Here is a 14,224-nt window from a genome sequence, read left to right as displayed (position 1 = left end):
CGTTTCGAGATAAGGTTTTTCTGTGTAGCCCTGGATGTCCTGGAACTCAGAAATCCGCCTGCCTCTGCCTCCCAAGTGCTGGGATTAAAGGCGTGCACCACCTCTGCCCGGCTCTAACATTTAATTCTTATTTAGTTTTTAAAAAATATCTTATTTTGTGTGTGTAGTGTGTATATGAATACATGCAGGCTATGTTATGCATCTGTAAGTCAAAGAACAACCTTGGGAGTGGATTTTCTCCTTCACTACGTGGGTCTGAAGGGTTGAGGCCAGGTTGTCAGACTTGACAGCAGGGACCTCACTTTTTATTTTGAGGTCTCACAAGATATAACCCAGACTGGTCTGTAAATCAGTATGTTTATGTTTTGTGTTTGAGACTGGTCTCTCACTGTGGCCCAGCATGTAGTCTAGGCTGGGACAGTACTCATTGTTGGCAATTCTGACAGTCTCCCAAGTTTTGGGATTGTATGTGCCAAGCACCAATACTATCTTGTTTGAGGACTGAACTGAGGGGCAACCACACCTGCTGTCTAAGCACTCTACCACTTAGCTATATCCCTTCCCTAATTTATACTTAAAAAAAAAAAAAAATGTGTGCATGTCTGTGGCCATGTTTGTATTACAGATGTGTGGAGGACAGAGGGTGACTTTGGGGAGCTGGTGCCCTCTGCCTCTTACTGCACAGCACACTCCAGGCTAGCTGTCCTGTGTTCTTCTGGCCACAGCGATGCTGGGTTAGCCACCCTTCACTGTTGGTTCTGGGATCTGAGTTCAGGCGCTCAGGCTTGAGTCGCAGGCACTTTGACTCCCTGAGCCATCCCGACCCCTAAGTTATACTTGAACTCTTAAGGAAGAAGTACGCATAATTAACTTTAGGGCGCTGACTCCTACTCTATCTTTCTAGTAGTAAATGCCTACTACTGTTTTCCTTTGAAAAGCTTTTGCAATTCAACAACTCTAATCTTCCTTCATTGAACTGAAAAGAATCATTTTTTTCCATTAGACTATTATTATACATTTTTTTGGTTCTTGTATATTTTAGGAAAGTACTTTACTACTAAGCTACAATGCTCTCCCCATAGCTTATTCCTATTGGTTTTTAAATATACAAGCCTTGTTTCTGAAAGTTATTCTGTTTCCTATTTAATATATAACCAATACTAACACACACACACTCTTCTTTTTGGTGAGACAGGGTCATGTAATGTTGCCTAGGTTGGCTTCAAACTTGTGTTTTCCTTTCTTAGCCTCTCCAGTACTAGATTCTAGGAACATACCACATCAAGCAATAATAATATGTTGTCTTTTTAAAAATTGGCTAGAAGCTGGGCGGTGGTGGCGCATGCCTATAATCCCAGCACTTGGAAGGCAGAGGAAGGTGGATACCTGAGTTCGAGGCCAGCCTGGTCTACAGAGTGAGTTCCAGGACAGCCAGGGCTACACAGAGAAACCCTGTCTCGAAGAAAAAAAAAAAAAAAAAAAAAAAAAACTGGCTAGAAATGTTCCCCACTCTATTTATCCCAAAATATTTTTGGAAAGACTAGCATAATATTCTTATCAATGAATTATAATAATTAGACAATTCTGTACATAGTATAAGAAAAAAACCCCTCTAATCTCAGTACTTTAGTGATGTAACTGGGGGGGAGAACACCCTCACCAATGACTAGGCATGATTTCTTTCAGCTATTCAAGCTGTGATTCCCTCCTCATAACCGAGAGCCTTAGTTTCCAGCGTTCCCCACTTTTTATTACTATTGTGGATAGGACATATTTCTCCATTTGTTCATCTTAATGTTATAATGAAATGTTTACATACTGGTCCTAGCCAGTTTTCTCAGCTGTTCTAAGAATCTAACTGTATTTCTTGCATATGACGACAGTCACCCTTCTTTACTAGTACTTACACATCCTTTCCTTTTGGAAGAGGAAGTATGCTTATGCCTAAAAATTCCAGAATACATTAAATAGCAATAAAACAGTGGAGTAACCTGATAATTCACATGATTTTTAAAATATGGTAGCGTGTGGCATGTGTGTGCAAATCTACCTGTGGGTGGGAGTGTATAGCTACACGCAGAAGCCAGAGGACATTAGATGTTTTACGTTACTGCTTCCACTCTGTACCTAGAGACAGTCTCCCACTGGATATGAACCTCGCTATTTTGGCTAGCCAGCAAGCTGCTTCTGTCTTCCAAAGTGGCAATTACAGGAAAATGCATCCATGCCTGGCTTTTTTATTTGGATTCTAGGAATTCAATTTGTTCAAACGTAAGTTTTTAGGCTTACACAGAAAGTGTTCTTGCTCACCAAGTCATTTTTTTTTTTAAAGCTTTGATAGCTTACCATACCCTTCTGAGACAGGGTTTCTGGGCGTAGCCCTTGTTGTTTTAGAACTTGCTCTGTAAACCAGGTTGGCCTCCTTCCAGATCTGCCTGCCTCTGTCCTGCATGCTATGATCAAAGGCATATGCCACCAAGCTAAGCTTGAGAGCTCATCTTTATCTTTAAGATAAAGTCATTATTAAGATAAATTATGAAAATTTATTATCAAATTCATGAGTGGCTATGTTACATTCTTCTCTCCATTTCAAATGTTAAAAAACAATTATCAAGCCAACTTTATAATTCTAAGAGAACAGGTCATATAATTATCCTTTAATTCTCTTGAAGATTCAAGAAGTAAATCTAATTTACATGTAATGCTATCCTTTTTTTGTGGTTTTAAATCAATTTGATAAAACAAAGGGAAACTAAAAGCTGTGGAACCAGAGAACAAACCAAAGGTTTTTCTCATGATAGGCAAGTACTATCAATGAGCAACCTCAAATCAATAATACAAATTAAAAGAGCTCATGGTTCAGAAAGTGAAGGCTTGCCGCTAAGGTTGTTTACTTAAGTTCAATCCTCAAGACCACAGGGTAGAAGGTTCTGCCAGTTATCCTCTAAAACCTACATGAACTATCAAGTGTATAAGTGTGCGTGAATGGGCATGCATATGTGCACAGACACACCAAGTACATGCACACACAGTTTTGAAAAATGCCAATGTCATTGTAAACTATCAAGATCATGTATATGAACACAGAGCAAATAACAATTTCTATTACTCTTTCATCAGTTGGAGTTCTGGCTGTTAAAATATTTGGTTTTTATATCTTGTATAGTATCTAGAACTAGTGAGCTTAGGATTATATTTTTAAAGCACATAATGAATCTGAACTGACAACTGGAATGATATTGTTATATCATTTTATTACTGAAAATCTTTTTCTTACTATATTAACTCAAAGACAGCATGATCATAGAAACAAGAGTTAATACTATTTGAATTAAGGTATTGGGTGTGGTGGTACATGTAGTTAAGAGAGTGAGACAGGAAGATGGTAATACATAGTGAAACTCTGTCTCAAAAACCAAACCCAAAACACACCAACCACCAAAACACAACCCAAAAACTAGTAAGAAAAAGTATTTGAGTTCACTTAGAATTTACATTGGCAAAAGATCCAATCAGTTTACAAACTCCCAAGTAACTGAAATCTTTTCTTTTTAGAAAGTAATTTTCTTTTTAGAGCAATCTACCATGTCCCTATTTCAAAGCCTAGTCTAGCTGTTCTGTTCCATATTCTCATATGTCATGATAATTTAGCCACTAGTGTCACATGAAAGCTAGACGTATATTTTCAGCAAAGTATTTATTATTACCCTTCCCAAGTTATATTTTAAAAATTTTAGATAAACTTAAAATCAAAATCCTTAAGATGGCTCTAGGAAACCATAGAGTTGAAAGAATATGGATGTATGCCAGTTTTTCTTTCTATTACTGAATAAAGAATTTCCTGCCTTTAATCCCAGCACTTGGGAGGCAGAGGCAGGCAGATTTCTGAGTTCGAGGCCAGCCTGGTCTACAGAGTGAGTTCCAGGACAGCTAAGGCTACACAGAGAAACCCTGTCTCAAAAGAACAAAACAAAACAAAAGAATTTCCTTTATGCTCAAATTTGCAAAGTATTTCTCAAAAATGCATCACATATCCAAGTACGGCCATTCTCAGGTAGTTAAATTTGAGGATGACAAAAACCTGTCTGTCTTCATTCATTTTAAGGAGTATTTATTTCTAAACAAGAATTTTATTCAACTATTATTAGTTTTGAATTTTTCAGTTGATTATTAAGGTATTTTTAGGGATATATGCATATTATTTACAAATGAACATTTGATCTCTTCTTTATGTTAATACATCTTATTTTTATTTAATTTTAGCTTTTAACATTCTTTGACTTTTCCTTTTGTGATAGCCTTACTATACAGCCCAGGCTGGCCTGAAAACCAAGATTTTTCCATCAGTCTTGATTACTGGTATTAAACACATTAAGCACAACCATACCAGTGGAAGAATTTATCATCTTTAATCTAGGTAGTTCATATGTGATAAAAAAGAGTATTCTATGTAGAATGACAGCAGTAATTCAGATATGGGTCTGATACTGAACTAAGTTTCTTATTAGCCTCATGAAGCAGTCATTTATAGATTAAATTCAGAGACATTTAGTAACATCACACAGGGTAGAGAGAATCCTCATATAAAGGTTTATTTGATTTTTTTTAATCTGTGTTAACTCATCTCCTCACTTTCTTTTCTCACATCTCTCACTTTCCTCCATATTCTTGTAAACAAAACTTCTGAAACTCAACAAAATAATTCAGTACAACTGATTTATGTAATGCTTTTCTTTGGTTTATACTGATACTTAAGGGCAAGGTATTTTCTGACAATGTCTCTCACAACTTGCTAGAGAGGAGAATAGAAATGTAATACAAGTTGATGACCAACAGTGCTAATTCTATTCCACCGAGGGTATGTAGTAACAAAGACAATTTCTCTCTGAATGTGTGATAGCTGGGACATTCAGTTTGTTCTCCAAGATCAACTATATACATGTGCAACATACCACTAGATAGGGGAAAGCACACATCACAGTCTAATTCAGCTACTCTAATTATACTCTAAAAGTTGTCAGTAAGTTGACACAACTGAAAACTGCCTCAACATTTATTAAGCTAAACTTGAATGAATCTGTCATTAGGTGAACAGATTAAAACCTAGATGAAAGTAGAATTTTAATATAAAGCAATTATTTACAAAATTCTTTTAAATTCAACTTCATAATTACTTAGTAAGTCAACAAATGGTGGTTTAAAAAAACCCACAACCACCCCTCCCCCCAATAGTCTGAAGTATTATGTTAGCTGTAACCTTAATGTGAGTTTTAGTAACTAATCTGCATTGGTAAATTTTGTTGTTGCTGTTTCCTATTAAAACAGGATCTTGCTTTTTACCCCAAGCTGGCCTTGAACTTGCAGTAATCCTCGTCTTATTTTGTCTTCCAAGTACTAGGATTCTAAGTATCACTATATCCAGCTATAGTATTTTTTGATTACATGATATTCAGAAAACTGATCTGAATGTGAGTACCATGTGAGAGGATGTTTGATACCATCTTATTAAACAGAAAAACCCTGTCTAATAAGTAAACAAACAAATTGGATATCGTAAGTCACTGCACCAATGCTTTCAGCTAGAAGTCTGCCACAGATGCCAGTATTTCCTGCCCCTTTAAGTCAGGTTCCACCCAACAAGCCACTTAACATTTCCAACTGTCCCCTGAACATTAGTGTTCCACCACTTTCTACTGTCTCCCCTTATACATACAAATAATAACTCCTAAACTTACTACGTTAAATGTATCTAACCTTTTTTATAACCATTTCTGCTGTTATCTGTACACTGTCTAGTTCCTTCTTTGTCGTCCTGGGAAAACTGACCCCTGACTGGAGATCTTTCTCTTCCTCTGTAAAGACAGATGTAAATTAACTATTTAGAGAACACACTATTTCTTTTTATATCAGAGAACCAACACTGAAAATTTTACTGTGAACCTCAAGTGATGACTGTTCATATCAAATACATACCTGCATTATCTTTACAGATACTAGAAGAATTACTATTCTCATTACTTTGGTATAGGTGCTGTGTTCTAGTCTCTGGGGGCACAGATGATGTCTGAGTCATCCCTTCTTCCAATGCTTGCTTTATCCAGCGCTATAATGGGAGGAAAAACCCAGAGAATTTTTAATAACCATTTAAAATACACCTATTTTCAGTGCACTAACCAAATCATTACACATTAATTGGTGAGAAACACATACAAATGTATTCACACAGTTTCATAGTGGTTCTGGCCAGGGTTCTGCCTGTGCAGCCAAGGCCAGCTTTGGCTGTTCTTTCCCTTCTCTTTAATGGACATTAGTGCTGAAATAGTCTCATGGAACCTAGGCTGGCCTCAAACATCTAAACATCTAGCTAAAGATGACCCTGAACTCATGCTTCTGTTTCACCTTCCGGGCCAGGCTTGTGCCACAATACCAAGTTTATGTATGTGGTGATAGGGACTTACTTGATCAAGGGAGGCACTCTACCAACCAAGTTACACTCCCCACAGTCAAGTAAGTTTTTTCTACTAGGCAAAGCTCTGACAGCTGTGGGATCCTATCAACCAATAAAAAAATAGTAACCATTCAACTTTCCACACTACTTAGGTAGTAAAGTTGTTAAAAATAGGCTGACACTTTAAAAGGTCCTTAAGTGATAATCTGTATACAAGCTTCTATTCCCCCCTCAAGTAGTCTGTACAAATTATGTCCCCATAACTGCGAATCACTGAGGTAGGAAGGAAAAAAAAAAGAGGAGGTTCTGAAGAAATAAAAAAGTGGAAGAAGTTTTGCAAGAATTCTCTCAACTTCTTTTAGTAGCTAGATGGATGAGAAATATGAAAGCTTACAAAATTACAAGGTATGATTAGGTATTCTGTAGAAAAGGATATTCTGTGATTTTGTTTTTTAAGACACGCAGTTGTAAGTTGCTCACCATTCTGTGGCTCTCCTGTCCTGACATAAGACAGATCCAATTTTGATAAACATTAATTTCAGACAGACTGTCTCCAAATAGGAAAAGGTAAATTAGTATAATTTTATACCTTTAGAGAATATAACATAGTTCAGTAAATATTCTCAACAGAGTAGTTCTACCAGTGGTTAATTAGAATGTGGGAAAACTTCAAGGAAATTTTACTATGAAAAATTGTCTATCATGTAAGTATCTATGGTTTACTAAGTTGAAGAACAAAGTAAAGACAGGTAAGTGAACGGGTATATATACATAAAAATAATTAAGAATCACTTGAATCACATTCATGTTCTAGGACATAACAAGAAGTCCAAAAAGCCAAATCCAAGAGGGATATGCTCTCTTACGTAGAGTATCAACACACAGGTTATCAGAAGCACAGATCCTTGGAAGGTACGGGAGATCTCTGAAGTCATTTTGGTCTAAAGCCTTTTTTCATAGATGGGGGACATTAGCTAGGGAGGACAAATGAAATATTCTTTGCCATGAATATACAAGTTTTAAAATTTATATTATACACGGGTTATTTTAAATTTATTTTTCCATTCAGAAGACAGAAACTCAAATTTGAAATTCCTTTATTTCCCTCAAAAAAAAGGAAAAAAAATAAAGAAAAAAGAGAAAACATTATTAAAAAAAAAGAAAAATTTCCAGTGTAAGAAAGCCATATAAAAGTTTACATTCTAGCTGGGCGGTGGTGGCGCATGCCTTTAATCCCAGTACTTGGGAGGCAGAGGCAGGCAGATTTCTGAGTTCGAGGCCAGCCTGGTCTACAGAGTGAGTTCCAGGACAGCCAAGGCTACACAGAGAAATCCTGTCTTGAAAAAAACAAAAACAAAACAAAACAAAACAAAACAAAACAACAACAACAAAAAAACAACAAAAAAAGAAAAGTTTACATTCTAAATCTTAAGGCTAGAAAAAAAGGGAGCTTATATAAAACCAGATGGGACATTGAGAAGTAAGATGTCGCTAGTCTTGTCTCTAAGGCTAATCAGAGTCAAATCAAGTAAGTCTTTCTTCAGTGTCCTCTTGTTGATTTTTTTTTTTTTTTTACAATATTTAGAATTCATTAAAAAAAAAAACAAAAAAAACAAACAAAAAAAACAAAAAAACGACCATTTCTTCCTATGGATAAGACTACCTTTAAATTCCTATTCTGTTCATCTATGCAAATTCTATTTAGAAAATAAATAAGTCTTAAAACAATTCTGTTTTCTGTAAAATACACTGAAAAGTGTTTTTAGGAGGTCCAAAGGCAGGTGAGGCATGTTTGAAAAGGAAATAGAACAGTGAAATAACTAAGCATTGGAATGTAAAGACCTAGTATGACACCTGCTCTCCCAATTACTAGAGATGCCTTATTTTGGGCAAATTTCTGAATGCACTTCTGGTCCAGAGACAAAAAGACTGGGTTTATACACTGTAGCCAATGAACTCAAATATACAAAGAAACCTTGTAGCACAGCACCATAAACCGTCCAACTTTTCAACTTCTTTTCTTAATGATTTAAGTAACTTTGAATATATATTTTAAATATACCCATTCACTTATCTATGATTACTTACCTCTCCCAATAATTTTAGCAGTATGTTTATGTTTAAAGTAACAAACTATAACAAACTTTCAAAGGTAAATAAAACAATGCAAACCATAGTAATTTTCTAAAGAATCTTGAACACCAAATATTCTTTACATATGTTCCAACAACTTTATTCAAAACAAAGAGGGACACTAACTAAAGGCTCACATGTTTATTATAAAACAAAACAGGGCTGGAGTGACGGCTCAGCAGTTAAGAGCACTAAGTGCTCATCCAGAGGTCCTAATTTCAATTCCCAGCAACCACATAGTGGCTCATAACCCTCTGTAATGGGATCCAATGCACTCTTCTGATGGGTGTCTGAAGACAGCTCATATAAATAAAAGTAAATAAAAATTTTTATTTATATGAGTGTATACCATTCCCAATGGTGGTGGGGTCCACCTCATAAAACTCGGAGTAGCCGTGGTGCAGATTTATTGTCATTGGAATTCAGTTTCTTGAAAAAAATCCAGATTGGATTATACAACATAAACATTTTCTGGGCAGAATAAGCCAAACTTTTTTTTTTTTAAGCTAGAAATCTGAGTCAATTTCTTGTTGTATGAGCATTTTACTTGCATACATGTAAGTGTACCACATGTGTGCCTGGTGCACTCAGGGGCCAGAGTTGAACTGGACTTTCACATGGCCTCTATATGGGTGTCAGTAACCAAACCTAGGTCCTTTGCAAGAGCAACACGTACTCTAAATCACTAAGCCATCTCTCCAGAGAACAGTATATATTCTTACTAATAGACCCACTGTTTCATATATCATTAGAAAAACCTCCTAAGTTAAAAAGCAGTGTAGGACAAGTTTGTGTCTGTATGCTCATACCCAGATTGTTCATTTGTGAGGACATTTATTATTCTTCCAGGAGTGTCTAAATTCAGTTAAGTCTGAGAGGTAGGCAGGTAGGTGGTTGGGTGGATGGATGGATGGATACATACATACAAATTAATGTTTTTCTTTGTTCTTTGTTGTGTTTTATTTTAAATATTTATTTTTATTTATATGAGCTAAAATACTAAATTCGAGAAATATTGAAGAAGCAATTTAAACTGAATTCCAATGTAAATAAGGGTTTTAGGAAGGGAGGGTAAGGTGGTCTTATGAAGCTGACCTCAAAGTTCTGATCCTTCTGCCTCCACCTCTCCCAAGTCTATGACAATAAATCTGCACCACAGCTACTCCGAGTTTTATGAGGTGGACCCCACCACCATTGGGAATGGTTTACACTCTTCCAACTGAGCCACATCACTGGCCATAACAATTTTAAGATTAATTTTAATGAAGCAGCCTTGCTATGATAGTCTCATTGGTTAAAGTGCTTATCCAGCCTGTAGAAGAACCAGGGTTGGATACCCACCCCTGCTTAAAAAAGAGGCGTGGGCAGACAACTAAGGATGAGGCTGGTCAGAGTCTTGGAGTTCAGTTAAATCCAATTTCTTTCTATGTGTTGCCAATGGAGACACAACTGCCAAGTGTTGTGGTTTATGTCTTTAATCCCAGCATTCAAGAGACAGAGGTAGGCAGATCTCCATGAGTCTCAAGTCAGTGTATTCTACATAGATTTACAGATAAGCCTGGATTATTTTGATACTTTTAAAAGTAAGTAAGTAAACAAGCAAAATACAAAACCTAACAGATAACAGGAACTCAAAGACAGCTGGTGAGAACACTCAGTAAGTAAAAATGTTTGTTGCAAAGCCTGATGATCTCAATTTGATGTAAAGGTGGGAGACAATGGACTCCAGACTAATTCTCTGACATCCCATGAGAACCACTTCCCTTTGAATATAGTAATGAAACAACAAAAACAAAAGCTCAAGGAAGTAGATTTTCTATGTAAGTTACACTTTTTTTTTGTTTGTTTGTTTTTGTTTTTCAAGATAGGGTTTCTCTGTATAGCCCTGGCTGTCCTTGAACTCAGAAATCCACCTGTAAGTTACACTTTTAAACAAGTTCGTTTGCTTGGATCTCTGCAGTTCTACAAACAAGAAAGAAACAAAAAGATTGCAATTCTGTATAATTGCCAATAAGGAATTTCAAATGTTAGCCCACATTATTTATAACAATCTTTATATTAATCCTTACTAAATTATCATCAATCTTTCTTTGTAAAAAAGATTAATTTTATTTTTTTATGTGACTGTTTTGCCTCTATGTATTGTATGTATGCTTGGTTCATCAAATCTTCTGGAAGGAACTAGGATTACAGCAGCTGTGAACCACCATGTGGGTGCTAGGAACCAAATCTGGGTCTTCTGCAAGAGCAGCAAGTGTTCTTAACTGATGAGGCATCTCTCCAAAGCCTCTACTAGCTTTTCTTAGATACCAGAATAGATTTTACAACTGATTTTACTACCTTGATAAAAATGTTTTACAGGCAATCTACACCCCAAAATTCCTTTTTAAAACAATTTTTGCTTTTGGGGTCTGGAGAGTTGGCTAAACAGTTAACAGAGGACTTGTCCAGAGGTACTGAGAGTCAATTCCCAGCAATCATATGGTGGCTCACAACTATCTGTAATGGGATCTAATACTCTCTTGTGGTGTGTATGGGGACAGTTACAGTGTACTCACATACTATACGTGTATATGTGTGTATATATATGTACATGTACATGTGTGCTGGGATTAAAGGTGTGTGCTCCACCACTGCCCAGCAATAGTTCTTTTTTTTAAAGTTGCTTTTTCTTAGCACATACTAATTATATAGCAGGTCTCATACTTTTCTATATACACACATCATGTATTTTAACTATACTTACGCCCTTTCCATTTTTTCTTTTTCTCTTTTGGTTTTTCGAGACAGGATTTCTCTGTATAGTCCTGGCTGTCCTGGAACTCACTCTGTAGACCAGGCTGGCCTCGAACTCAGAAATCCGCCTGCCTCTGCCTCCCAAGTGCTGGGATTAAAGGTGTGTGCCACCACCGCCCGGTAGGGTCCTTCTTTTCTAATTTTCAACACTCCTCATAAAAGCAGTTAGGATTCTGCTATTACTTAAATATTATATCTTAAGAAACCATTATTTTGTGGGGAACTGCAGATTTTGCCTTGGTGTGGATGTTAGAGGACAACTGTATCAACAGGTCTTCTCCTTCCACTTTTACGTGCGTCTAGGGATGGAATTTAAGTGTTTGCCTACTTAACCATCACATCGGCTTCCTGTTTTACACATACTGAAGAATTGAACAGAGTTTATTCTGCGGGTAGAGTGAGTATGTTTTGCTATTTTAGATTTAGGAAGTGCTATCACTAACCATAGCCAGTAAATCATGTTTTGTTTTGGATTTTGAGATGAGATTTTGCAGCCCAGCCCTGTCTTTGCCTTCTGAATGATGTAACATGACTATCATACCTGGTTATCATGGGCAATAGTGTTTTTGTACAACAAACCATTTTCCTTTTCTGATAAACACTTTAAGACCCAAGAGAAGCTAAGTGAGTGGTGGATGTGAATTCCCTAGACACCCAGCTCTTCCTATAGTGATCAGATTTTCAAAAACTTTTATTGTTGTTACTTATGTCACTAAGTTACTTACATTACTGCATCATCCAAAATCCCTTTGACAAGGACCTTGTGGTCAAATTTCTCAGAAAAATCTTCTTTTGGGAAGTTTTCCCCACACAAACCAAGCGAGTGCATTCCTTTGTAGGTGTGGTATTTAGGCTTCTGCAGTGCACTACTGACTCAGTAGCACTGTCTGTCCCTTATGCAGACCCCTGTTCCCTTGCTCCCCTTCCATATCCCATGCCATTCTTTTGATCCTTCATATTCCCGTCCCCAAGAAATAACTTATTATATTCTTGGGGAAAGAAAAAATCTTTTTTAAGTTTGGAGGAATCAGGGAAGACCTGCCTGGAATTGGAGACTTCATCACATCAAATAAGCTACATGCAGCATCCTCATGTATGTAATGCCAGTGGAAGAGGAACAATGGCAGACACTGAGGGTGGCAGCCTGAATCCAGATCTGAGGATTAGAGAAAAAGGTGTTCCAGGGAAAAGAACCCTACCTAAAGGAAGAGCTAGGAAAACTGTGTCCTGTGTTTCTGAAAACACTGAAAAGCATTATAGGCTTGAAGAACACTCTATTCCCAAGACACCCTTGGAACATATGTACAAATGAGGGAATTAATGAAGTGCATTCCCAAAACAACTACCAAACACTACAGGTGCTAGACCCAAAACAATAACAACTAGAAAGTCCCAGAAAGGCAGGGAATGAGTAGTCTATCTAACCCATTGTTACTGACCAAGTAACAGCAATTATAATTTTTTTCTAAACTCTTTTAAGAAATAATAGTAATTGATTACTTAGTTACAACCACAATCTTATCTGCTTTTATGAATATAATTGCTCTCTAATTATTTAGGGTCCAACATCACACAATAGTCACAAATTACCATGCTAACCAGTACCACAAAAGCATATACAAAACACGTCTATCCTATCAATTGCCCTGTGCTCTCTCTCAGTTAGTAACTTGAAAAGCTTCTAGGTATGGCCAGGTAAACAGACAAAAGTTTGAGCACACAGAAATGCAGTATACATTCCAACTTGACAATAGTGGCTTCTAAAGAGTCTGGTTCCATGTTTAACAACACAAAATAAACTCACAAAGTTATCTAGAAATTACAGACAATCTAGACAATTATGTAAAATATGCTACAATTATATGCATCCTACAGTGTTAAACATACTTTCATTCATGGGCAGGTATATGCACATGGGGGGAGTGAGGGGGGAAAGAGGTGGGGTGGGGAAAGGAGAGAGAGAGACAGACAGACAGATACATACCTTCTTACAGGAGCTGAATGTGCCATCAGGTAGAAGGGGCCTTCGACGCCTCTCTGGCATAAAGGGTGAGCCAAAGCGAATGTAGTGTTTGGGGGTGGTACAAATTAATGGGGAATGAATAAGACCCGGTAGCATGTTCAGGGTTGTTGCCAACACAGTTGGGTCAGTGGTGATACGCAACGGACACTCAACAGGGCATTCTTGCTTCTCTGCCTTGTCATTTAACCATTCTGTAACTAGATACTAAAGGTTTAAAACACAAAACAAAATGAAAACCATTAGTTATCACTGCATTTGTAACAGGTACCAGAAGCAATAGTGCAGTCCACAAATCAAACCTCAACTAAAACTAGAAACAGATGCAACAACCATAGTGAAGATGAGTTGAGCATTCAGAGTGTAAGGGTATCTTTCCTTTACCTTTTCCATGCTCATAAAGAAAGAATACTTTGGTTTTTTTTTGAATACTTTGCTTTATCAGTGACTTAGACTATCTAAAATCAAGTGAACAAAAAGTAAGTAGGATGGTTTCAGCTTTCAGCATAAACAACTTTTATCTAGAATGTCTAATCTAGTAATTCGAAGATTATTTCTTCCTTGGGTATTATAGGCCCTCTTGCCTTTTTAGAAATAATTTTTCATTAATTAATTATTATTTATTATTATTTAATAAGCACACTGTAGCTGTCTTCAGACACACCAGAAGAGGGCATCATATCTCATTACAGGTAGTTGTGAGCCACCATGTGGCTGCTGGAATTTGAACTCAGGACCTTAGGAAGAGCAGTAAGTGCTCTTACTCACTGAACCATCTTAACAGCCTGGCCCTCTTACTTTACCATGATACGCCCACCTTACCATAT

At 36.8% G+C, this 14,224-nt stretch overlaps 1 protein-coding gene across 9 annotated transcripts in view; it reads right to left on the bottom strand.

The window, feature by feature from the left end:
- Setd5 (SET domain containing 5) overlaps positions 1–14,224 on the bottom strand; it is a 77,668-nt gene that overhangs the window by 18,184 nt on the left and 45,260 nt on the right. For all 9 annotated transcript variants that reach the window (XM_031382850.1, XM_031382855.1, XM_031382857.1 and 6 more), the window contains 2 exons: positions 13,362–13,604; positions 5,974–6,103 (listed from right to left, as the gene is read on the bottom strand). In XM_031382850.1, the coding sequence (XP_031238710.1) occupies positions 5,974–6,103; positions 13,362–13,604 (373 nt within the window). The remainder of the gene's footprint in view (positions 1–5,973; positions 6,104–13,361; positions 13,605–14,224) is intronic.

This window comes from Mastomys coucha, unplaced genomic scaffold (assembly GCF_008632895.1).
Source record: "Mastomys coucha isolate ucsf_1 unplaced genomic scaffold, UCSF_Mcou_1 pScaffold20, whole genome shotgun sequence".
NCBI classification, from domain to species: domain Eukaryota; kingdom Metazoa; phylum Chordata; class Mammalia; order Rodentia; family Muridae; genus Mastomys; species Mastomys coucha.
The sequence above is the reverse complement of the archived record's forward strand: the minus strand, read 5'-3'. Positions and strand labels throughout refer to the sequence as shown.